Source organism: Varanus komodoensis, unplaced genomic scaffold, assembly GCF_004798865.1.
Source record: "Varanus komodoensis strain SLA01 unplaced genomic scaffold, ASM479886v1 scaffold12, whole genome shotgun sequence".
Classification (NCBI taxonomy): Eukaryota; Metazoa; Chordata; class Lepidosauria; order Squamata; family Varanidae; genus Varanus; species Varanus komodoensis.
The window spans coordinates 1,899,514-1,926,602 of NW_025335349.1; the positions used below are offsets into that span (position 1 = coordinate 1,899,514).

The 27,089-nt window shown below is 41.6% G+C and overlaps 1 protein-coding gene across 2 annotated transcripts; it reads left to right on the forward strand.

Moving 5' to 3' along the window:
- Positions 1 to 911: 911 nt before the first annotated feature.
- ZNF451 (zinc finger protein 451) lies at positions 912 to 26,952 on the forward strand. Of its 2 annotated transcripts, none has more exons than XM_044421578.1 (15): positions 912 to 1,058; positions 2,231 to 2,317; positions 4,015 to 4,092; positions 6,162 to 6,287; positions 7,089 to 7,200; positions 9,103 to 9,253; positions 10,393 to 10,519; positions 11,121 to 11,274; positions 11,554 to 11,701; positions 12,370 to 14,003; positions 18,401 to 18,538; positions 21,496 to 21,626; positions 22,019 to 22,205; positions 24,705 to 24,770; positions 26,032 to 26,952. In XM_044421578.1, exons 2-15 carry the CDS (start codon positions 2,234 to 2,236, stop codon positions 26,085 to 26,087), a joined length of 3,192 nt encoding a protein of 1,063 aa, XP_044277513.1. In that variant the 5' UTR covers positions 912 to 1,058; positions 2,231 to 2,233; the 3' UTR covers positions 26,088 to 26,952. The 2 variants fall into 2 exon arrangements, with proteins under 2 accessions (XP_044277513.1, XP_044277512.1); XM_044421577.1 differs by lacking the exon at positions 912 to 1,058 and adding an exon at positions 1,116 to 1,251.
- Positions 26,953 to 27,089: the final 137 nt, after the last annotated feature.

The window sequence follows — 27,089 nt, forward strand, 5'->3', positions numbered from 1 at the left end:
ATTAAATATTTTAATACCATCCAATAGCCCAAAAGTTCTCTGGGCAGTTAACAAGATCAAAGACATAAAACAACCACAATACAATAAAACCAATAAAATCACTAAACCAGTAACAAACAAGGCCACCATAGCATTATTAAATTATGCCATATTAAAACACTGAGATAGTAAAACAATCCAACAATTCCACCAATGCCTTGATCAAGTTAAAAATACAGGCAGAATAATGATATAAAATGAAATAGTAAAACTAAGGTTTAACTATTAAAATATCTGGAGAATAAAAAGGGTTTTCCCTGGCCCCAGGAAAAGGATAGGTGCCAGGCACACATCTTTGGGGAGCTGATTACCCTGAAATAAATGTATGTGAGACTGCAACCTGAAGTAGGACCAGTTTTATTATAATGTCTTTCCTTTTGTCCTATGATAGCACAAGGCAAGTTAACAGGAAGACAAGATTCTTTTCTTTGTCTTTAAGAGAGAGGATCCATCCACGTTGTTGAAATCACTGGTGAAAACATTAAGTCAGCTTCCAGAGAGGAGCAACACTGAGTAATCTTAAAGAGCAATTTCATCCGGGAACCTCCCCAACCTGGCGCCGTCCATCTGTCTTGGACTACAACTCCCACTCTTCGCGGTATTATGGGAGTTATAGTGCAACACACCTGGAGGTCACAGGGCTTGCACCCTTCCGTGCACTCGGAACCATTTCATCGGAGGCTTGAAATGTTGTCCTCGGTTTCTTGCCAGATGACACAGCTGGGGAAACAGCAACAGACTGCAGCTCTCCAGCGTGTATGCCATAAGCAACCGCTTAGCGTTAACGGAGCCCTTTGATCGCCGGCATCCCTCAAAGGAAGGCGCAGCCGCAGAAAAGAGCCGAACTCTCGCGTTTTCAGCGCGGCATCAGAACCCACCCCGCTGGAGACACGCATGAAACTACACTTCCCAGCAGGCCTCCGCGGCTTTCCGGTGGGGGGAAAAAAGCGTCGCCCTCGAAGTTTAAAGCAGAAGAGCCCGAAAAGCGCGCGCACTCTGCTCTCGCGGGCGCGTCACAGGCGAGTTCCGGGGGTTGCCTCTGCGGGCGCGGACGTTTGCAAGTGCGCGGGGCGCCCGTGGCGGAGGTTCGGCCTTTGCTCTCCTCTCCGCATCCTCCGGCCGCAGAAGCGCCGCGAGGTGTGGGAGCTGCAAGTCCGGGCGTCGCTGAGTCGTGGGCAGGGCCTGGCGGGCGGACGCAGCAGCTCCCGCAAGGTACTCGCAGCGGCATCGCCATCGCCGTCGCGTGGCTTGCTTGCGAGCCTTGACTGCGTGCGCCGGGGGCAGCCTCTTGGTAACCTGCCCCTGCCCCGTCTCAGCCTTTGCGGCTCTGTCCTCTCTCAGTTTCTCGCCTCCTTCCTTGGAGTGGAGGTGTTGTCTACTCTTTCCCAGCGGTATTTGTGGTTGTTTTCCTGTTCCCTGTAAAGACTGGCGTGCAAGAAAAGGAGATCTTTGCCTGCCGATTTCTTTTGCCCCGCCTTTCCTGAGTCACCATCGCTTGTTTCCTGTTTCCACTTGCTCATCGCTTTATCTCCATCCTTCTCGATCACAAATGCAGTAATAATACAGGGCCAGGCATGCTAGCATGGAATCGTTGTGTAAACAAGGCTTACAGCACTAGTGCTGTGAAGCTTGAAAGTCCGTATACTCTTTATGACACCGATAAAAATATTTTAAATAAAAGGACATTTTGCATCTCCCATTCTTTAAGATTAGCATAATCATCCTTTACCAATCGTTCTTTCTTTGAGTGCAGGGACTGTGTAGCCCTTGTAATTTTGCATAGCACCAAACTGGTAAATTATTAAAAGATAAGTTATCATTGAGTATAGTCTGTATAGTTTTCTTTCAATGCATGTCTGCAAAAATAGAGTTTGTTTGTAGCACTTTGTCATCATAATGATGTGAGCCGCCCCGAGGCTTCGGCGAATGGGGCGGCATAAAAATGTTTTAATAAATAAAATGATATCTGTATTTGGCTAGAGTACAGGTTGTTGAGATATAGATATACAGTGTGTGTATGTGTATACACACTGTACAGTATATGTGTGTGAGAGTGTTATGTTACTAGATACGTTTAGTTATATGGAGTAACTATACAGTAGTTGATGTAAAGCACCAAAGCTGTGGGACTAAAGGTTAGATTATTATGCAAATACTAAAATTACTTAAGTGATTTTTCCTGTTTTTTTAGGTAATGGAGTACATTATGTCTTCGAAGAACATTGAGAACGCTTCTTCTCAACAGGAAGAAAATGAAGATGATGTTGAGTTTGTTAGTGTAGGTACACAATTTATCTATAAAACCTGTAAGTAACCCACTTATTTGGGTGATTAAGTGTGTATAAGTTAGGAAGCAAAATAAGGCAATCTGTATATAAATAGCAGTTTTTACATACTTGAACAACTTTCTAGGTATGCAGAAGTGTATGTTTCTACATTGAATTTTAAAAATTCTCAACCCATCAGACAAGAATCTGTGAACTTATTGAAGGTAAAAAAATACTAATGGCACTGAACATGTAAAAAAGTGAGAAGGGGGTAAAATCACAAATCAAGTAAGCAAGGTAGATCTGTTAGTTAAATTTGTGTCTGAAAGTACCTGAGGCATAAAATATTAGGTCAGAGAAAAACAGAACAAAAGAGAGTGAGAGCCAGGGTGGATTTGATTTAAGTCAGAAAGACTATATTTAAATCATGGGTTTTTACATAATCTTCACACAAGCCTGCCTTACCCACAAGTAGAGGAGTTGTTGTTCGTCACAAAGTCGTGTCTCACCCATTGCGACCCCATGGACAACACTCCTCCAGGCCCTCCTGTCCTCCACCATCCCCCGGAGTCCACTTAAGCTCACGCCGACTGCTTCCGTGACTCCATCCAGCCACCTCATCCTCTGCCGCCCCCTTCTTCTTTTGCCGTCCATCCTTCCCAGCATTAGGCTCTTCTCCAGGGAGTCCTTCCTTCTCATTAGGTGGCCAAAGTATTTGAGTTTCATCTTCAGGATCTGGCCTTCTAAAGAGCAGTCAGGGTTGATCTCCTTGCAGTCCAAGGGACTCGCAGGAGTCTTCTCCAGCACCACAATTCAAAGGCCTCAATCCTTTGGCGCTCAGCCTTCCTTATGGTCCAGCTTTCACAGCCATACATTGCAAATGAGAAAACCATAGCCTTGACTATATGCACTTAAGTTAAATAGGCAGGGTGACAGTATACAGTGGTACCTCGGCTCACAAACGCCTCAGTTCATGACCAAATTGGGTCACAAACAAGAATTTCATAAAAATTTTGACTCAGGTTGCGAACTCTGCATTGGGTGGCGACCGCGATCACAGCCATCTTCCCCCACCCCGAGTGAGATGTCCGCGATCGTGCGGTGTGGGGGGGAGATGGCCAGATCGCACCTGTCTTTCCTGTACGAGTGCACCCGTGATTGTGCCCGTCTTTCGTGCAGGAGCGCAACCGCAATCTCTGCCCCCCCGCAGCACGATCACGCCCACCTCCCCCCTGAGTGGCCCGCATTCGCTCCCATCTCCCCCCCACGCACTCGCATTTGTGCCTGTTCCCCCCCCCCAGTGCGCCAGGATGATGGACACGTGCAGTGATGACGGGCGCGATTGCAATCTTGCTGAGGGGCCAGGGAGATGATTGCGCTCGTGCTCGGGGTGGGGAGATGGCAGCAATCTTTGTTATTGTTTGTCAGTTTGCTTCACATTTTCCTGATTAAAAAAAATAGTTGCAGAACAGATTAACCTTATTTACATTGAACCTTATGGGGAAATCTAACTTGGCTCACGACCAATTTGGGTCACAACCAGAGTCCTGGAACAGATTAAGTTCGTGAGCCAAGGTACCACTATACTGCTATATCTATCTATCCATCTGTCTGTCTATTTACAGTATTTTTACCCCATCCTTAGCAAACGTCTCATGCCGGCTTACAACATACCTGCTAATGATAAAATGTTTGTTAATTTCCCTAGGAAGGTGTATTGAGACCTGTCTTGGACTGCATTGACCTCCTTAGTAGTGGTGATGAAGACTGTAGCAGCTCTTCTAATGTAAGTGTTGTCTGATTCTTTACATTGTTGGACAAAGGGGGGTTTTTTGGGAATTTTTTGTTCCTGTTTGTCTTTCTGTAGACTTGTACTAATTTCAGGAACTGTGCATGGTGTGCATACACAATCTTATTTTCCTTTATTATAGTAAATTTTGAAATAGCAATAATTTGAAAGAAAGGCTTTAAAATGATACTTGTAGGTATATTTTTAAAAGCTTCATTGTTCTGTATTGTATACAGTCTTAAATGGCCTTTAAATTGCTGTTGGAAATCCTGAAAGAACCAAGAGCAAATCTACACCATCAGCCTTGTGGGCTTCTTTTTTTATTCTTATTTATTCTATACCATTTAATAAGATAGAATCTCTCTATGTTCACATATAAATATTAAACATCACATTTAAATGTAGTACTAAGCACTTTTAAATTGCAGTAACAATACAAATTATATTTAAAATTCACTATTAAAAACAAATCTTACTGCAGCAGCAGCGGTATAATGCAATGAACGATACGGTTGAGCAGCATGTGATTGATTGAAATTAACGATGAGCCAGAGAAAACCTTGGATGACCAAGTGTGTTTTCAGGAAGGAAGAATTTGAAACATATTAAACTGTTGTGCAGCTGCTTCAACCCAAACTTCCTGCAATGGTCACATGGTCACTGGGGAAGCAGGATTAGCATGCATGGCCCCACTCATTCTTCCATAGGTTTAGGCAATAACAACTGAATGGACTTTCTAAATCCCAATTTAGCTGTGCTGCTCAGTCAATTTCTGTGAAGTACACCTAGTGGCTATTGTTACATTCCTCTCAAATGTCTATATTATCTAATAAGTCCCACATCTGGACTTGTACTTTGGTTGTGACTGTGAAATTCAACACCCAACAGCTAAGTTTGTTACCAACTTCTCAGCTGCTTAGGGAACAAAGCTTTCAGCAGCACAAGTGGCTTTTGTGAGGTAAGGGAACGTTGTCATCTGGCTAAGATTAAAACATCGCATGGGGTAGCAGAGGTGCAGGGAGGGCTGAAGGAAGATGACTGAGTAGGTAAGGAGCTAAAAAAGGAAATCTGGGGAAATGGTAGGTAGAGGAGAGCAACTGAATAGGTAAAGCTTTTTCCACCACATAGACCCCATGCCAGGAAAAGTTTCATGTGTGTGTCATACTTGTATTAATGGTGGCAGTCCAGGAACTCAGAATCAATGACCGGGGGTGAGGTCTGAATTTACCTATTGTCCTGAACCAACCATCCATTTTCTTGAATGCAGACTTTAGATGATTCATTTTAGATCAATTCATTTTGCATGCTGTATATTAAAAATATAGAATACAGCATAGAAACATAGCACACACACACTCACACTTCAAAATTGTTAGATTGGGGATTTTATTTATTCCTGGACATACACTTACGCAGTTTTGAAGGTGATGTAACAAATGACCATCCTAACGAAATCCTTTTACCGAGACTTCTCTCATACTGAACACAGTGCTATTTCGAAAGGTCCATCACGGCTCAGAAGTTGCCTTGTTCACAAACCTTTCACAAACCAGGGGCAGACAGAAGCTTTCTTATACCAACATAACCTGTGTTTTTAATTGTCAAACAGTCACATGAATTTAAACTGTAGCCACAGTTAAACTGTAGCCTCAGGAAGGTTCCAGAGTAGGATTGTACCGTAGGGTGTTTCTAAAGACATCTATATTGAGAGGAGACAAAACTAGTAATCTTTCATAAACAGCAAAACAAACCCAAGTTTCACCATTTTGTGCCAGCTTTAACTTAAGTCCCAACTTAAGTCCCAACTGACTAAGGACCCAGTAAGACTATAAAGCCCAGGGCATTGTATAGGCACAATTTAACAATTCTAACGTCGGACAGCTCAGCTCTTGAATCCAGTTTCTGGTTCTTTCTCACTCCTCCTCAAAAGGCATTGGATGTATAAACAGACAGAATTCTTAGCTCTTCTCCTCTCCCAGAATTCCCAGACTGCTGTGTTTAATTGTAATTTAATGATCTGGTAGCTTGAGTTCTCTGCTCACAAGAAAGCTTCTCTTCCCTTGCAGAGCAACATAAAGTGCAAAGACCACTTTGATTATCAGAAGAAAAAGGTTGATTCAACCCTAGATCGGCTGGCACGCCATGTAGAGGTAGAGAAACAACTGAAAGAAGAGAAAAATAAAGCATTCAAGGTATGATTCTTTACCATAGACAACTGTGGCACAGCTGTTACAGTGGGATTTTCATTTCTTTAATTTTGTAATGCAGCACAAGTAAAATAAAAACAAAATGCTAAATGGCATGTGTTGGGTAAACTTTTAAGTTGGATTTTGAATGGTTCATTTGTCATCTAAAAATACGTTTATAATCTGTACTCTTGACCCCTGCCCCATGCTGTTATGGTGTCATTCCAGAGTTGAGCCATCTTTCCACCAGCAGGAATCCTTCGGTAGCTATCTGCACTTCCCACGGGTTCAGATAGGTGGCAATCACTGTCCCCCAGTTTATGTAATACAGCCCTCCCATCAGCCATCATCAACTCCCATCATCCTCTAGCAATTTAACAGTTGTATCGTAACAGTTCAAGATAGCTGCTTACTACAGCGTGGGTTCTAATTCTATGTTTCTTCTTATAATGTGGGTAGATTTCTAGGCAAAGAGCACATTTTGAGCAATGCTGTCATAGAACATTACTTTGATGATTATGTGCAGTCACAATATAGTCTTGTTGTTACTGTTATTTTTTCATTATTTCATTTCTATACTACCCTACAGCCAAAGTTTCTGAATATTTCTCTTCAGAAGTTACAGTTGACAACTGATTGTGGAAGTAGTTGTGCAGTGTATATGTTTGGGAATATTTAAGCATCTTTCTCAGTGGTGTATCAGCTTTACCTATTGTATTTACACATGTGCCATTTTTGTATTTCAACTTTAGTATGAGTAATTGTATGACAGAAAAACAAATGTTTTCTAAATCTTGGGACTCTTAGGAAAAATTGGATTCTCAACATGCTCACGGACTACAAGAGCTGGAATTTATCCAGGGACATAGTGACACAGAAGCAGCAAGACTGTGCGTAAACCAGTGGCTGAAAATGCCGGGTAATTTATTTTATGATGATTCTACCACATGGAAAAGCAACATCAACAGTTCTTCCCCACCAAGATGTATGCTTTCTTGGTCACAATTGATCTCACTTTCAGAGGGGTGGAGAGGAGGAAGCAGGGTTAAAAATAGCACTGGTGAACATGGAGGTGTCTGAGCATTGTCATTCCCTTTAAGGCAGCAGAGTGGTCTCCAGATGCTGCTGGATTGCAACGTCTGTCATTCTTCACCAATTACTAGGGATCATTGGTTTTACAGTCCAACAACATCTGGGGGGCACCTGTTTGTCCCCCCACCCCAGTTTTTAGAAGATACTCACCATTAACAAATACTAAGTGTGACCCACTAGTACAAGATTAATCCTCCAAAGATCACCTGCCTAAACAGGTCTTCCATCTTGGAATTAGTACAGAGGTGAACTTCATACTACCTGTAGGCCACATGCAGTCTTCATTACCCCACAAAATGTAAACTAATTTACTTTTTGCAAACAATATGGCATCCAGAGCTGCTGAGCAACATTAAAAGTGTCAAAATTAGCTTGCTTGTAAGCAAATTTTAACCATTTTGGAACTCCCCTCCCCACTTTCCTGGCATTCTAGAGCAGCTCCAATTTCCATTTGGGTTTGTTTCTTTTATTTTCTTAAATATCTGTCTCTCCTACTTTTGGCACCCATCAGAACGGTGTGAGGCTGATAGGTCAGGAACAAAAATGGTATTTCAAAGTTCTCCAACCCATAACTTTAGTGTACATATTATGCTGGAAGTTCCTTCACTTTTTTTTTTTTTTTTTGCCCAGTGGAAAAAGGTGACAGTATATGTTGTTTTGCCTTGGAAAAGAGGTACATAAGCCAGCGGAAATGGAATTTTCACTGATAAGAAACTGGCATATGAACTATCACTACTGCAAAGCATATATTCACATGTTAGGATTTGTCTGCTTTAAAGATACATTAATATACTGCTCTACCCAAAAGGTCAGAGCAGCTAATACGTAACTTTTTAAAAAGGAGACAATGAATCGGAACATAGATAGTGAGATAGAAAAGGTTTGCATAGAAATTGGTTGCATTTTGGAAATCCCACCTTACGCCATATTCCTTTTTTTTTCTGGGCAAATGTTACATTTTGTGGGATTGATAGCAAGTGCTATTCTTTCTAAAGAGTTCCTGAGAGTAGTGCATGGATGATAGGCATGAAATGGTCCTAGGAGCCAAAGCAGAAGCAGTTGGTTGGTCTCATTAGTATTTTTTGAGAGCTTTTGATAGTAAAAGGAACTAAGCAACCTGTTTGTGTGCATGCGCATTGTGTACAGAAGAGAGGGAGGCAGGGACTGCTTCTGGGTGCACTGTCTGTCCTATGTGGCTGCCTGAACCCAGAAGCTTACAGGCATCCAATCAAATGTGGGAGGAGAATGCCCTCAAAAGTGTTTCAGTTTAGGGGTTTGGCCATCTAAATGTTCCCTCTCCTCATGAGGAAGAGGTACTGAAACACCACCTGGATTTGGTGAAAGAACCCCCCCAGCTATGAGGCAGAGTGCTCTCCGAAAGCCACGTCTCCTCTGCAACCTTAGAAGGCTTTTCCAGTGTTGTTGTGAGAGCTCTACTTTTTACTGTGGCCAGCCAACCAGTCTGTGTCTACCAGCCATTGTACAGATTAGCCCTTAGTGTACAGATTAGCTAGAATGGCTTGTTCCAGGACAGTCGCTGTCATAGACAGATTATTGGCTAGGTTAGTAAGTAAACAGTCTCAAAGCTCATTCAAAATAGTAGCCCAAGAATCTAAGAAAGAAAACAGCATGATATAAAATAGTTATTTTCTGTTGACCTATTACTGTAATCTACCTATATCTTTTCTTAAAATATAAGCACAGTGTTCTAAGTATTTCAGTTTCTTAGGTCTCAAGCCAGGTGCTGTAAACTCTGGAAGAACAGCATTCTCAAAGAAGTCAGACCAAACACCATCTAACAGTAGATCCATTTTGTGTCCTATAATGAATTGCAACAGAAAGTTTGACAATGGTCATCTTCTCCTGGGCCACCTTAAAAGGTAACAGTTCTTATGGTACTCAAAAACAAATGTTACTAGATTGCTTGAATATGGGATATACAGTGGTACCTTGGCTCACGAACTTAATCCTTTCCATGACTCTAGTTGTGACCCAGATTGGTTGTGACCCAAGTCAAATTTCCCCATAAAGTTCAATGTAAATAAGGTTAATCCGTTTTGTAACTATTTTTTTAAATCAGAAATTTTGAAACAAAGTGACAAAGAGTAACAAAGTACAGTACAGTAGAGAATACTAACCTAAGGACATTGGGGAGATCTATTTCAGGGGTTTCATCTCTTCTTTATCTCTTAGCTGCAGGGTCAATTTTGGTGAAACATCTGTCTATAGTCACTTGTTTTTTCCTGTGCTGCATAACCCTCCGGAAATGAGAGACCACGTTATTGTTCATCAGATTCAACACTCTGTTCATTACAATTATGTTGGGGTGGTGCTTCTCAAAGATATCCTGGCATGGGCACGCTCCTGCAGGAAAGACGCACACAATCTCGACCATCTCTCCCCCCCACACTGCAACCAGCATGATCATGGCCATTCCCCCCCCCCCCCCCCCACCAAAACCGACACCCCCCCCCCCCCATCCCCCTCGAGTCCCCCCCATGAACTCAAATGCGATCGCGGCCATCTCCCCACTTGGGGGGGGGGTGGGGAGATGGCCGCAGTCGTCCTGGTTGTGGAGGGGGCAGATGGCCGAGATTGCACCCGTCTCCTGCAGAAGCGCGCCCGTGATCACACAGTCTTCCCTGCACGATCACAGGGGGTGGGGGGTGGGGAGATGGCTGCGATCTTTGTTGGCACCCAAAGCGGAGTTTGCAACCCAAGTCAAAATTTTCATGAAATTTTTGTTTGCAACCCAATTTGGTCGTGAACCAAGGCATTCGTGAGCCGAGGTACCACTGTAGTGTCATATAAGGAGTCTCAAATGCACAATGTACAGTGTATAGATGGATGCCAGCAAGTTTTTAACATGAGTGTTTAGGCCCATTTTGTTGATATTAAATTAGGCTACAGGGTGGTGATTGATTTTAAACTTTTTATTATCATGGACTATGCCCCAAATGCAAAATGTTGTTTTCTAAGGCATGTTATACATAAGGATGCTAATTTATTATTTGCGTAGGTTTGACCATTCTCCGTGTGATCCAACAATTACACTGCGTGGACCTCCAGCCAATGCCTTTGCCTGCATAGTTTGTAATAGAAGATTTTCTACCTCTCAACAATATAGTGAACACCTTTTGTCTAAGGCAAGAATTTAAGGATAGCAAGTTCTTCTTTCAGATGAATTATATTTATTTTCTCCATTGTATCCACTCATTTCTGCATGATTCCCTTTGGGCATCCTTACTCAAATTTAGCATTTGTCTTGATTTCTTATAGGCTGCTTAGCTTGTGAAAGGAACATCAAAGCTGTACACAGCCTTTTGTATATGCTGGTTGTGATTCAGAAAACTCAGTTTGCATGCAAGTTGGTCTTTGGCTGTTACTGGGATTATTTGTTTGTTTGTTTGTTTTGTCGGCATCTAGGTAATCTCTGAAAAAAGAAATGCAACGAATTCTGTCTGTTGAGATTATAACCATTTTGACTGGACAGGGTTCGATTAAATACTGGTTAATTCCCAAAGATCTGCTTGTAGATCAGTATTTATGGCTAAATTTTATTTCACAGTATTACACATAATTGAAGCAAACATTGCATTCATACATCAGTAGTCTTTAGTTTTAATAAATCTTTCCACAACAGGTTATAGAAAAATAGTTTTCATTGCCTTATAAAAAAAACAAGCAAGCAAAATTCTGTTCATATAAAATTGAGTTCCTGGTTTGTTTCTTTTATGTTCTCCGCAGGCAAAAGAAAATGATGGCCATGAACGAAATTACCCTCCTCAGTGTATTCAGTGCTTTGCATGTCCATGCTGCTTCCTTCTTTTTAGCATACGAGATGAGTGTCTGCAGCATATGTCTATGAAGAATCATTTTTTCCAGGCTTTGAAATTGTCTGGTAGGTTTCTTTGGATAGGTATTTTTTTCTGTCTGGGAATCATGGCCACTGCATGACTTAACCCTGTACCTTAAAATGTGGTAGCACTGTCATCACTGTTGATAGTGTAATTTTTAAGGAAGTTCCTGTTTTGGAACTGTCAGTAGAATGTTCAGTTTTATCCATCATTTTTCTATTAAATGCTCTTGAGTCTTCTGGCTGAAATGTCTTCATTTTTTCCAACAATCAGTCATGCAGATTCTAACTTAGTGACACTGTGTTCTTTGTACCGGATTACAGATAAACCAGGGAACCCCCTTCCTTTGCCTCTCCCAGCGTTTGCAAAAAATCTTCTGATCTCCTTGTGCAAAGAAGTTCCTTTCCAAGTGAAATGCACATCCTGCCATCAAGTGTTGCGTTCCCATGTGGAGCTAACTGCTCACTTCAGGTTTGTGGGGGTCTTCACACTTGTAAATTAGAACTGCAGGCTTGCCTTTTCTTTAAATAGCTGTCAGGACTTTGATGTATTTGAAACATGGAAATGATGGGTTACCTAATGTTAGAAGATTTTTAAAAATCACATGTAGCAAGCATAGTGCTGAACTATGAAGGGAAGAACAATACACTGTAGCTGCTATACGTATATACACTTTTTGGCTTCAAAAACGCTAAGAAGATAGAAAATTATGTTTTTTCCAAGTGTTAGGCTTAGTTTTAAAGGGCTTTGATGAGAACCTGGGCTAAAATAAAATAAAATTTTATTTTATTTTATATTGTTACTTATTTTATATTGTTATTTTTTGTATTTTACTTCATGTTGTGAGCCGCCCCGAGGCTTCGGCGAATGGGGCAGCATAGAAATGTTTTAATAAATAAAATAAATAAAAATAAATATTTGCTACTACAAGAGAGGGAAGAAAAAGGAACCATGAGAGATGATGGCATGGCATCAAACGCCTTCAAGGTTATTTCTTTGCAAGGATGGCCTGAGCTTGGCAAATGCTGCATCCCCAGTTGCTAGAAATAATGTTGAGAACATGGATTGCTTCTTAGATGAACCTGAATACTGTTATATGTGCAGCTGTGAAGGTGTTAACTTGTCTTTTCTAATTCTAGAACTCGTTGCCGTAATGCTGGTCCAATAGCTCTGTCAAAGAAAAGCATTTCCCAGGTTGCTGAAATACTTAAAGCCAAAGGTGTCTGTCACAGCTGTGGCAAAGTGTTTGCCAATGACAACGATATCACTCAGCATGTTTCTGAAACATTACACAAAGTTAAAGTTTTCACCACAATGGAAGAATCTATCTTGATGATCTGTCACATCCATGAAGAGAATAAAAGTGCTCCTGAACTGCAGAAGCATGTAGGCCATTTAAAATTTTCTTCTCTGAAGAGGCCTTTGGACTTGAATGGATCAGTTAGTGATAAAAGACAAGCCATTTCCAAACGAAAAAAGGATTTGGAAGGGAAAAGCCAAGAGATTAGCTATGTTCAGACTGTCAAAACCTGGGTATGTCAGTGTGATCTGGCATTTCCTTCTGAGGAGTTGGTAGAAAAACATATTTTTTCTGAAAACAGAATCTGCCACAAATGTGGGGTTTGTGGGAAATTTGCAGAAAGTGCAAGTATCATCCGTTTGCACATGAGCCGGTTTCATGGAGGGGCACACTTGGCTAATTTCCTCTTCTGGTGTCGAGCCTGCAATGTACCACTCCAGAAGGAAGATGATGTCATGGCCCATGTGACAGAACTCCATGGCGGGCACAGCTACTACTGTGAGAAGAACATTGCTGAGGATGAGCCTGCATTACCTTCTGATGCCCACTGCAGTAATTCACTTGAACAAAATAGCCGGTCTGCAAGCCCAGTGGAAATGTCTCCAATTCCAAGTCCAGCAGCTGCATCTGAAAGAAACTCTCCCCAATGGCAGTGCCGCATGTGCGAGGAAGTATTTGACTCGGAAGACAGTGTGAAGCAACATTGTATGTCATTAGACAGCCATCATTTTCACAGGTACAGCTGTGGTTTGTGCAAAATGACATTTCGGAAAACAGAAACACTACATCGACACTGTCAGGAGAAGCATAACAATGTTGTGCAGATTAAATACTTTTGCGGGCATTGTGGCAACCTCTTTTTTGATGCTGAGAAGGAGTTTTTCCTTCACTTCCAGGGTTTACACAGCACGGATTATTTGTGCGTATCTGAGGGAGCAGGGGCATCAATCAAAACTGCTGAAGTAGTAGAAGAGAGCAGCCTCCTCAGCTGTGGTTGTCGGGAAAAATACATCTGCAAAGAAAATAAGAAGGCAGATTACAAGAGGTGTCAGGAAGCCATGCTGGAAAAGGGTTGTCTGTGGTTCCGCTGTACTTCATGTTCCTCAACAGCACAAACCTATTCTGAAATGATGGTGCATCTTGTGAGCCATTCAAGCAAAAAGACAGACCAAGAATTGTATGTGGTGAGGTGTGGAGCATGTAACAAGAACTTCAGTGATATTGCAGTTGCCCATCAGCACTTTCATGGCAAGCATTGCTTCTCACAGAAACCCCAGCTAAGCTTTGGGTCTCCAGCAGAGAGTGATGTCTTCCAGTTTTATGCCAGTGATTCCTGTGTGGAGAAGAAGCCAGATAAACCACTGCTTTCTGTAGATATGGCCACAACAAGTTCATCAGAGAAAAGTGAGTTGAAATTGGAAGATAAAAACAAAGAGCTGGATAAGAAGCCACTTTCTGAAGCGCTTGGCCATGGTAGGTAGAAATTCTGGCTGCAAAGAGAACCTTGTGGTTTGTTGGTTACATTTTTGTACCTTCCAATGGGTGAAGTTCTCTGATCAAGCCGCAAAGATAACATTTCACTTCTTCTGCATAATGAATGCAAATTGTCTTGATACAGTTTGTGTCCATAATGATGTAACATGGTGTCCTGCAACAGCAGGGGGTTGGACTTGATGGCCTTCATGGCCCCTTCCAACTCTACTGTTATATGATTCTATGTGAGAAAGCTTTTTTGTGTGGATTTTTTTTGTAAACCAGCAATACATACTAGGTACTGTTTACCTGGTTACTGTTTACATGGCTAGTCACATATGGTTTTCAAACAGTAACAAGGAAAGGAACAAAGAGAACATTAAAAGGATGAAGGGTGGGTGCTCCAAGGGAGAACTGAGACAGGAAGGAATAGAGGCTGTATTGAAGAAGTAGCAGTCACATCTGTGAGAGATAGCAATACATTGGCTGGAGCTGTGCAGTGAGAATAGCCTGTGTATGTTGGGGAGCGGGGTGGAGGGGACACACAGACAGTTGATTTTTCAGAAGGACTATGAATAGAGAAGCAGCTGCAGCCTGAGCTGTATCTTGGCAGTTGTTGCTCTTAGGGAGACCTGGCATCAAGCCCCTAATTAGAGGAGCTATTGCTATCTTTGCTTTCACTTATGCTAAAGCACATGTTGCAACTGATTTAGATGTGGGACAAAACTAGACCTTGAAACCTAGATGTTGCCCAGTGAGATAGGCTTCTCCTGTATGCCTGTTTCTGTATGTATATATGTATTTATAACTTTTCCAGACCATCCCTTACCGTGGTCTCGGAACTGTTTAACAATAAGGCAATATAAAATAAAATAAAACACAGCGTATGGTTTGGAATCATTTGCCCTGCTCAGAGTGAAGCCTGTAGCAAGCATCTGACATAGCATCTCGTGTCAGATTCTTATGACCTTCCTGTGGCTGACCATTGCTGGGTTGCATGCTCATATTTTAAAGAGACTTCTTTGCCATTGTAAAGGGCAGGAGTTGTAAATGCATCTTCTTACATAAGAAGGGCAGAAAATGGATACAGGAGAATATGTGGCTGTAATTTAGATGGTGTCTTTGTACAGATACTAACCATGCAAACCTAGGGCTTTTATAGTCCTGTAGTCTTTATATAGCTTTCATATAGCCTGAAGTGCCTGCTCCTGTCTAATCTTGGAAGCTAAGTAGGGTTGGGCTTGGTTGAAATCTGGATGGGTTGACCAGATTTATGTTATGAGCCACCCAGAAATCTTCAGCTGTGGGGGTATAGGAGTATAGTAGTAGTAATAGTTGGAGCTCTGTTAAATATCTCATCACTTACTCCTGTGATCTTAGGGTGAATATGGGTATTGTGAGTGTGAGCAAGCTGTTTCTTCCCTGTGGATGCAGGGGGTTTGGATCAAGGCAGTGGTGTTGCCAGATGATAAAGGATCTTCTCTGCTTTTGTGGGGGGGTGGGGTGGGGTGGGGTGGGCTCTCCTTTTAGGCTTCTAAAGCCTGCATGGGTCAGGATGGTTCTTCATATGCCTAATGCTTGTGGTGCAATATTGCTTTAAGGAGCATGTAGTACGGACTGGATCTTTGCTGAGTGTTTTCAAGCTTTCAACTCTGCCCAGCAGCTTCAGAGTCAGGAGGCGGGGCGGGGCGGGGGGGGGGCAACTTGTTCAAGCACCTCAGAGTCAGGACGAGGAGAAGCCACCCAATCAGAAGCCTCATAGTTAGGCTGTGGAGAGGCTATTTGCTCAGCGATCCCAGAGTCAGGCTGCAGAGGGGCTGTTTGGTTACTGGGCCCCAAGTATAAGTCCCCTTGTTCCAATGCCTGATTCTCACTGTGAACATTTGACTCTTTCTTGCGAGTCGATGTCTCTATTGAGCCATCAGGCATGACACCCAGCAATTTGTATAAAACAAAATCAACTATTCCAAAAACTCTGGGACTTGTACACTTCAGCTGTGTTCACACATATCGAGAAACCATGGCAGAAACAGGTTGTCGTTTTGTGTGAATCCAGCAAGCACAGTGAAGCAAGATCCATTTGCTTACCATGGATCTCCATGGAAAATTGATGGTTTGTTTTGGGGACTTGAGTTGAGCAACTCACTTCCAAGTGTAGCTGAAGTCACGTCAGCAACTCGACTCAGGAGCAGTAAGCTAGTGACTCCACTCAAGATTTCAATTGTTTTTACAGCCAAGTTACTTTTTGACCTGAGGGAAGCAGTGTGAATGAAGGACAAGGGATGGGTGCAGGGAGAGGGGGCTGTCATACAGGTAGTTCCTGGGCTACGTACTTATGAACATGGGGACTGCCATAAACCCTATGTGAATCTAATGAAAAGCCGTGAGTATCTCTAGGGAATTATGTGAGGTGTTTGACAACACACCACCAGTGGCCACATAGTTCCCTAGAGATATTCATGGCTTTCTGTAGAGATAGGGATTCACAGCTTTTTGTTCCACAATGTTGCCTCAAGCCAGTGTATTTTGGAACACATGTACAATCTCAAAGATGAAGCAAAACCATGACAAAAGAGTTTCTGGGAAGGGCAGAAGCAGAGGTGCCCAGATGACTTCTCTCTGCTCCTCTTTTGCTGTTGTTTTAAAGCTTGAAATCCTGTTTCTGTTAATAATTTCCCAGTCCATGAAGTGACATTAAGCCTAACATTAACTGATGATGATGGAGATGGAGCTGGTGCTAGAGAGTCAAGAGGTGGGGGAATATCACTGGAGTTGCTTTCTTGAAGTAGCCTTCAAGGGTCATTTGTACAGCCGTTTTATTTTTCTCCTCACAAATGGCCTAGCAGCTGAGGAGCTAATGACAAGGGCAAACACTAAAGGGGAATTAGATCAGTATTAGCACGCCCATACTGTGGATGGGGAAATGATGCTGAATTGACAACAGGGAGAGTCAGAGAAAGAGAGAGAACCAAAATCTGTCTTTGTTGAATTCGGCAGGCTTGATCCCCTCCAAAGCGGCCAACAGGCCTGCAAATGTTACCCAACTGTATAAAAACAGAAAGTATGTTCTGTTTTTTCTGTTTCGTCTTAGGTTTGGTTTTGCTTGGAACTGTGGTATTTTTTATTCTTACGTTTTATTGTAAATGAGCAAAGCAATTCAGAAATATATTCAGAAAATGAGCAAACAAAAACAATAGACAACATAAAGTACTTTAAAGTGCTCAAAGTGCTTCATATTCATGATCTTCATATTCATAATCCATGCAAAAAATGATAGTGAGCTGATCTAACTCTAAGACACTGATTTGAAAGAATGTTTTAAACTGTTTTAAGAACTATTTCTTTTGTTTATACAATACTGTATACCTGCACACATACAATTCTCTCCCCACCCACCCCTGTACCACCCCCGTACCCCATTACTTTATTACTGTATTATTGCAATGTCGTATAGTGTTTAAGAAGTTTTAGTGAATATGGATGTGTTTCTTAAGTGTTTTATATGCATAGTAAAGGTAAAATATATACATATAATAAGACAAACACTTGGCTTACTCATGTGATCCAGTTTACATACAAATTCAACTTAAGGAGATTCTCAGGAATGGAACTTGTCCGTAACCCATGGACTGCCTGTATAGGGAGAAGGCTTCAGCTCTCCTCAGCAGGAAGCTCAGCAGCACTTCTCTACCTCTGCTCTTTTCCTGCAGGGAGAATATTTCCAGGGAGAATAACAGCACCAGGCTGGGGGCCAATTGTGTTGAGAAAATCATTTTTCTAAATTGCAATCTTGATAAATTTTGAATAGTAGCACAGCTTGTTTAAATAAATCATGGCTGAGGTAAAGGACTTCAGAGCATCACCGAGAGAAGTGCAGATGGGAGGGGGATAAACTCTCCCACCCACCCACCCCCACTGCCTCCCTTTTTCTGTTAGTTAGCTCTTGAGACTTGACTTGACTCAACTTTCTTGCAATGCCCTTGAGACTCAATTTGGAATTGAAAGTAAAGACTTGAGACTTGGTGTAAAGCGGGGGTCTCAAACTCAACTTACCCGGGGGCCGCTGGAAGTAGAGTCTGGGTGAGGCTGGGCCGCATCAAGTATTCCACCACCGCGGTGGGGGTGGGCCGCTCATCCGGAGGCTGGCCCGGGTGCCACCGGCGCTTTGAAGGCCGCAGGGCCCCTCCCCCGTGCCCTGCCCGTCCCGGCAATTGGCCCGCGGGCCATGAGTTTGAGACCCCTGCTGTAAAGGAATTGAATATATAATTGGTTAATTATGCTGAATTATTAAGAATGTGCATTTAGATTTTTAAAACTTCTTGAAATACTGGTTTCTACAACTGATTAAACACAAATACATTTTTATTGTTTTCTCTCTTTTTCACTCTTAAATCTAGATGAGGGAGATCTACCTGATCTTGATTACTTATGTACTATGACACATATTATAATGATGGACTTGGATAACTGGGGAAGCCTTTTCCATCAGTTGCCCGCTACCCTTAATCAAGGAACTTTTATCTGGGGCTTTCAAGGTAAGGAAAGGAACTAACAGTTCAAGCATAGAAATAAAAGTTGCACAATGTAAACTGCTTTATAGGGACTGACAGTGCCCACATTTTAGAATGTGTTTTTCTTTGCTGCTCTGTGTAAAGCAGAGGTGAGAAATGTCATGCTTGGAAGCAAAATGCAGCTTCCTGGGGGCACAGTTTAGGCCTCCCAAAATTCTACACATGGCCGTGCTCCCTTTCCTTGGTCCCACTCTCTTTCCTCAAGCAGCAGTCCTTTGGTTTCACAGCTTTTCTACAGTTTTCCCTCTTCTAAAAGGTTGAAATGCCTGTGTGAAGGCTTAAATACTGGCAGTAAGAGCTAAAATAAGCTGAACCACTGGCTATTATCTTCAGTAAATCTTGGAAAACAGAAGAAGTGCCAGACGACTGGAGAAGGGTAATGCTGTCCCTATCTTCAAAAAGGAGAAAAAAGTTCAACCTGGGAACTTCAGACCAGTTAACCTGACATCAATCCCTGGACAAATTTTGGAGCAAATTATTTAAAAAATCCAACTGTAAGCATCTTGAAGAAAATGCAGTGCTTAATAGAAGCCAACATGAATGTATCAGAAATAAATCCTGTCAGACTAATTTAATCTCACTGGGTAACTTCCCAAATGGACAGAGGGAACACTGTCACTGCAAACATAATCTGCATAGACTTTAGCAAGGCTTTCAACATAGTGCTACATGACATTCTGATAAGCAAATTAGTAAAAACTGGACTAATAGAAAAACTTATTAGGTGGATCCAAAATTGGACACAAAGCTGGAGGCTTCTCAAATTGGATGGAGGTAACTAGTGGGGTGCCACAGGGTTCAGACCTGGGCCCAGTGTGCTTCAACATCTTTATTAATGATTTGAATGAGGTAGTACAAGGAAAGATAATCAGATTGCAGACAATACAAAACTGGGTTAAATAGGAAACACCCTAGAAGACAGAATGAAGTCCCGGGGCAGTCTTGATAAACATGAACACTGGGCTGAAAGCAACAGAATGAGACTCAGTAAGGACAAGTGTCAAGTCCGCCACACAAGAAAAAAGAAACCAAATGCATCAATACAAGATGGGGAATACATGGCTGAAAAAGATCTCGGAGTAATAGGCTAAGTATGAGCCAACAATGTGATGCAGCCGCCAAACGGACAAATGCTATTTTGGGATGCACTAACAGATGTATTACTTCCAAATCAAAAGAAGTAATAGTTCCTCTATACTCCTCACTAGTCAGACCTCATCTGGAATACTGTGTCCAGTTCTAGGCACAAAGATTTAAGAAAGATGCAGAAAAATTAGAAAGGGTTCAGAGGAGAGCAACAAAAAGGATCTAGGGTTTGGAAACACTGCCCTATGAAGAGAGATTGAGAGAAATGGGCATGTTCAGCCTTGAGAAGAGAAGACTGAGGGGGGACATGGTATCATTCTGTAAGTACCTGAAAGGCCATCACAGAGAGGAAGCTTAAGAGCACTTCCTGCTGATGCCAGAGTGTAGGACTTCAATTCAAGCTGCGACAACCCAGATTCAGGGCAGATATCAGGAAAAGCTTCCTCACTGTCAAGACCAATATGACAGTGGAACCAGCTGTCTAGAGAGGTGGTGGGTTCTCCCACACTAGACATTCAAAAAGAAACTGGACAGCCATCTGAGTGGGATGCTGTAAACAGCAGGTGGTTGGACCTGATGGCCTTTATGGCCCCTTCCAACTCTAGTATTTTGTGATTCTATTATATTTTTAATTCCTGTCCCTGCCCACTGCTGCAAGGCAGTTTAAAGAATTTACCAGAAATGGACTCTGGTTCTCTAACCAGGCAATAAATTATGTGACTAGAGCATCTCAGAACTGGATAGCATTTCTTGAGGACAGTTCATGATATGTGGCATCTGAGTTCTCATGGCAGCTGGCAGTAGAATTTGTTGTATCACCAACTCTGAGGAAATGGGCCTGTTCATTTCCCTGTATGGCTTATTTTACTCCCACAGAGGTATTATGTCATTGTTATTTTGCTTATTTGAGAATTTTACAACCCACAAACAACCCCTGCTGACTGACTTTGCCCAACACAAGAAGTCACAACAAGTCAGGTGCCCAATACAACATGGCAGGTCCTGCAGGTAAATTAGTCCACAGTAAGCTGCCATGTTGCACAAGCCAGGTAGGTGTTTCAAGGATCAGTCTAAAGAATTAGAAGAGCATGGATACATTCTAGTTCACTTTTGCCACAAGAACCCTCTTGCTTTCCTGAAACTACATTGTTCAGCCTGAATTAGGTATTCTCATCTGTTATTTGTTGTTGTTGTTGTTGTTGTTGTTATAAGTGGCAGAAATAAGGCAAGGCTTGATTACTCTTAGATTAGTCCTGTTTTGGAGGTCTGTATGATGTGGCAAAAGTGAACGAGACATTTTTCTCCCTCCTTCATAATACTAGAATTTGGGGTCCTCCCCTTAACCTAATTGGTGGGAGATTCAGGGCAGATAAAAGGAAGTGCTTCTTTGCAGAGCCCATGATTAAACTATGGATTTGCTACCACAAGATATTGAGATAGTCACCAGTTTGGATTCCTTTCAAAGGAACTTGCACAGATTCATAAAGAATAAGGCTATCAGTGGTAACTAGTCATGCCGGTTATATATAACCTCCAACATGGGAGACCAGCTTACAGGAAACAAGTGGGAGAATGTTGTTGCACTCAAGTCCTATGTGTGGATTGGGCACTGTGTTGAATGGAATGCTCTTCTAATGAGAGACTTAAAGTTGGGTGTACATAGTTCATTACATATATCAACCATGTGCAACTTTGATTAGTTTGTTCGCAAAAATGTATTATTAATTTTTACAGTTTTCAGAACATGTAACATCTTTTTTTTCCCCTCCCAAACCTGTGCTGACCATGCTTAAGTGAAGTTTCTAACAATAGCTACCTCTTTTTTCATTGCTTAGGTGGACATAACAACTGGAAACCACCTATGAATTGCAAGATTTTTAATTATCTAAACAAGATTGGTTGTTTCTTCCTCCATCCACGCTGTGGTACAAGGAGAGAGGCAGCTGACTTTGCAATCTGTGTGCATGTAAGTTTTCAGGGTTTTGCACTGATAAACAAGAGATAATTAAAGCCTCTAGTCTTTAACTTTCAATATGCATAATCTTTTGAAAGACACCCTGATTTTCTCTGGTCTTACTGGTGTCAGTTATGGATGAACAAACAATATTTGAGTTCTCTTTGATTTTTGACCATTGTCAAGTCACTTGCCTCATGACCAGTTCCTGTTCTGGTGCGTGTGTGTGTACGTGTGTGTTAGATGATCGCTGTGCAACCTGAACAAACAGGTAAATTGTGCAAATCTGGTAGCAATTTAAAAACAAATTTCCATAAATTTCTCAATTGGCATAACTTTCCTCCACAGACTAAAGTGCAGCTGATCTTGATAACTATATACTTTTATTTCCTCTCATTTCATAGGTGGGCCGTCTTGATGAACACCTGCCAAAGCATATCCCTTTCACTATTCTTTCTGGAGACAAAAGTTTTCTAGAGCTGGAAGATCAGCTTAAGATGACTCAACGGGCAATCCGTATTCTAGATCCTCATAAGATTGATGCCAATATGATGTGTGCCTTATTAAACAGCATTTCAGATACAGCCAAAGGTATCTCTATACTGGGCATATGTTGCCTAGTAAATGAAACTAATGCAGTACAAACATTTCTATTGAGCAGATAATTTCCCATGAAAGACTGTAATGGCCACCCTGACATAGCTTTGACAAACTAGTTTACTGTCTATGCCAGAGATGGGCAGAAAGTAGATCAAGATTCACTGGTAGATCTCTAGGTGATTTGTAGGGTTTTCAGTGCCCAATGGTTTAAGAATAGTGACAACAGAAGACCTTTTCCTCCTCCCTGAATTAGAGTGCTTGAATCAAGAAACTTTGGAGTACATTTATGTGTGACAAGTATGTACAAGTTTCATATTCTGGTACTAAAAACAGGTTCCTGAGCTAAGCATGTGCTCAGACAGACCTTTTTCCTCAATTCTGTTTCCACTTTCCAGGACCACTGCTTTGTATCTGGCTCTGATTGAAAACCTTGGGACCCTATAATCTTTTGTGATCTACTGCTTTCCACTGAAGTCTTTGCTGTTCTGCCTAACTGCAGAGGTTCTACAATATGGGCCTATCAACTGCAAAGCAGGAAATGGGGGGGGAAATCCTTGACAAGTACAATATGTTTGCATACTTTGAGGCATAGACTAAAGCTCATCAATGACAGGAACTTGGCACATTTTTAACCAGAAAAGCTTCTAGCTCACAATTTGGTATATGATATTGTCGAACTTAGACCACATTTTATTCAGATACCCTTTAGAAGTAGATTGTCAAGGTAAATTCAGAGGACAGAACTACCAATCCCAGAATTCTATCCATCTTTTTACCTCCTCTAGATTTTAAATCACTGTTGGATCACTTTAGATCTGGAAACAAGGCACACACTTGCTCACCAAACACTATAGCCTCAGGCGTACCTGTTGATTGAAATGACTATTTTGAACCAGTTTGTCTTGAGAGGGTTTGTTAGAGATTCAGAGTAACTGATAATTTTTTCTTAAATCATGCTATAGAATTCCTATTCAGCTGTAATGGTGACTTTCAGCAGTAATTCATATGTTAAAGAACCCACCAATTGTGGGAATGCAAGATGCTTCCAGTTTCCAGCAACAGCTTATGAATGTAACATTCATAGGTTGTTTCCATGACATCTGAACCAAAGAACTTGGGTTTGGTTGTTCATGGTTTAAACATCCCCAAATAACCCAAGAACAAACAGTCCCAAGAGTTGTCTTGTGTTAGTTTAATTCACAAACTGCCATAGGCTCCTAGGTTCAGACATTATGGAAATAACCTATGAATGCCACGTTTGCAGGTTTTCACTGGAAATAGGGAAAGACTTGTGCCATGTGCACAGTCCCACAACTCATGTGTTCATTAATTCATGCCATTCTACGTCTGAACAAAATGGTTAACTTCTTCCCACTCTTGAGAAGAAATTTTTGATTTGGGTGCAGCCCTGATTCATGAAAAAAAAAAAACAAGTGGAATCTTTTAAACCTTTTGTGTTCAGGTTCAAGTCCAGTTCCCTAGAGCAGTGGTGGCAAACTTACGGCATGCGTGCTGCAGTGGGCATGCAGAGCCCTCTCTGTCGGCACGCGAGCCAAGTTGCCCCAGCAGCTGAGCATCAGATAACAGCACACATAGGGGCCATGCGCATGCTCGGAAAAGGAGTAGCAGCTCCAGGCAATGATGTCACAAGCTGCGACTCATTAGCCGTGACTTGTCTGAGCTTTTGCATGGCTGGTCAGTGCGCTGCCAAGGAGAGAGAGAGATATTTGCTTGGACTGGCTGCGAGTTGTTTTTTCTAAACTAAAACTTCAGGTTTTATTGCAGTGTTGGCACTTTACAGTAAATAAGTGGGTTTTGGGTTGCAGTTTGGACATTCAGTCTCTAAAAGGTTTGCTATCACTGCCCTAGAGGATCACAGGGTATGCCTAAGTCTGCCTATATTATGCAGAATATCTGCAATTAAAATTTAGATCATTCAGCACCTGTTTGGAACTTTGTACAAAAACATCCCTGTTGGAAAGCTTTTGGGTCGGCCATATTCTGTGCAATGGTTGAAGTGTCAAAGAATGAAAACCACATGCCAGTCTCATCAATATTTTTGCTTGAACATGCAGTAAAATACATGGATGTATGCTAGGGTATGCCCTGCTGGTTCCTGAATGGACATTGAAGTTCTAGAGAGACCTTTCAAAACAGATCTTGCTGATAGAAATAAAAATCTAGTTTCCTTAAACAGAGGCATATTTCTTTATATCATTTGCATCCCACTGTTTTTACAAAGAGCTCGGCAGGGGATGTGATCTTTCCCTTCCCTGGCTCTGCTCTGTTTATCTTCAAAGTCCCTGTGTGAGATAGGTTAACTGTGAATTTTTGCTTATCTGCTGTTTTCTGTTTGAGGCTATTGTCTTTTGAATGGGGATACCATAAATATGGCAGCCAGTTGTTAAGTCAAAGATGCTCAAAAGAGGAATGATAATTATGAGTGCTAAAGCATGGCATAGTTAACACAGGATTTGTGTCTGTTTCCAGAAAATGAAGAGGATGATACCCAAGTGGCAATGCAACAGTCTTTTGAAGAAACACAGGACCAGAAGGGTATTTCTTAATTTACATGTGTGATACTTATTCAGAAAACAAAGGGGCAATAAAAAAGCTAGATGGTATTAGCAAATGAGGAATAATTTGGGACATTTTTTCACTGTAGGACAAATTCCTGAATAGTAGGTACATAATTTGGCAAAGAAAAAATGGAAGAGAAGGGAGGAGAGTATCCATGAAATGGCTGTTGCATTCAGTGAACTACTGGTCACAAGGTGGTAGTTTAATTCTTATTATTGATGTCCATTATTTTCAGTTTAGAGATCAAAATCTGGACACTAACCCATGCAGCTGGTGGTGCTTGCACATCAGCCTCCAGATGAGCAGAGCTATCAGCAGGCTCATGATCCATTTAAGGATCACATGGAGGCGTGGTGTATGAACCATTTCATACAACCACTGCTTTTACTCTGTGTGTATGGCCTTCACAGTTCATACTAATACAGCTGCTCCTGATATACTTTTCAATATATATTACTCCATCTTTTTCTTGTAGGAAACTAAAGGCAGCTTCTATAGTTCCACTCCCCTTTATCCTCACACCAACCCTGTGAGTAGGTTAGGCTGAGAGGGAGTGACTGGCCTGAAGTCAGCCAGGGAGCTTCATGGCCAAGTGGGGACTAGAACCTGAATCTCCCTGGTCCCCAGTTCAGCCCTCTAACTACTACACCACACAGGCTGTTTTAAGAGCTCTTGTAATCACACGTCATGACAACTCTGTGTAAAGTTCCCATGTGTGTCCCCAGGGCATGTGGGGGACTTGCCTTAGGAAGGGGCTATATCTCAGTACCAGAGCACATATTTTTCATGCAGAAGTTATTGAGTCTGGTCTTGGCCAATTCCGGATCAGGGTGGAACCTGGGGCTACTGCCGCCATTCAGTATGCAGCCAGATGAAATAATACTCTGCTTGAGTAAGGCAGGCCGCATTCAAGACTGGCAAGCCAAAACTAGTCTAGTGGCAAGGTCCCAGTTCAGGACCAAACCCTGTACTCTAACCATTGGACCAAACTGGCTTCAGGGTAGGAAACTAGTGTGATAATTCTGCAGGCTTACAAACATAAGGACTCTTGTTGCATCTCTCACTAGTACAAATCTTCAACAGTAGTGTTGATCTGGCACTCAGAGAGAGGGTGTGTTGGTATTTTGTTTTAACAGGGCACTAATTAGGAAACCAACTATTTTGCACTTGAGTCAGTATCCAAATTAAGTGCCTGTTCCTACTTGCTGCACTTTCAAAGTCTGATGTTTTCATGCAGATGCAGAGGATGCAGAATTTCAAGAGGCACTCAGACGAAGCCTTGAGGAAATGTGAAGATTTCCAGGATCAATGCAAAAAACATCTAAACTGCTTCCAAGTATTGAAATTTGTTCATCATTTTACAAAGATTAAAAGAAAAATACTGGTTAACATTTCGAAGTCTCAATGGCACTTTAAAGACCTGAGTTTTGTCAGCGGCCGCAAGCTAGTACACTTTACAATAAGCTACAGTGGAACTCAAGCGCACTTCTGTCTGTACACTGGATATGGATCAACATACTTCATTGCTCTAGCAATAACAGTATATGAAAGTGTGGAATATTAAAGTATACTTAAAGTTCAAGAATATGGCAGTTCCATAAACCACCACATGGTTTTACTTTCTCCTACCTACTCTGAAAACTAGACTTGCTTTATGATTTATTCTGTATTCTTTTTTAAACATTTGCTTTCATTTTGAATTTTAATGTACAAGCATTGGTGACCTGTTGCATGTTTATGTCAAGTGCAACCATTGCAGTTGATAGGAGTATTAAATCCTAATTTACTGGCCCATCCTGTCTTTGTTGTTCAGTTCATAAAGAGATTAGGCACCAATCCTGAAGTTTACAGTGTGCAGGTAAACTCACTACAACTCTTGAACTAAAACTGATGGTCTACAGTCCAGTTATTTTCTATTGCCTATATATTTGTCCTTAGGCATATTTTATTTTGAGAATGAATGTACTGACAAACTGTCTGGGCTGTGTCTATTTTGTTTCCTGTCCTAGTAATGCAACAACTTATTTTCCCTCTTTTTGTCAAGACCTGAATAGTGTTAAGTACAAAAAGAGAAGACCTTTGTATGTTTCTACATAGTTAATTTATTGTGGCTGTTTTTCAGTCTATATTTGAGCAAAATTAAAATATTGACTATTTTTGGGTCGTGTTCTCATTTTAGCCAAACACTGTTTAAACACTTTCATCTCTCTTTTCTTATCCATATGGACACAGATTTCAGCTCTTCGTAATGACCTGAAGGCCTTGAGATAGTCATGCCTTCAAGAAAATATTTTG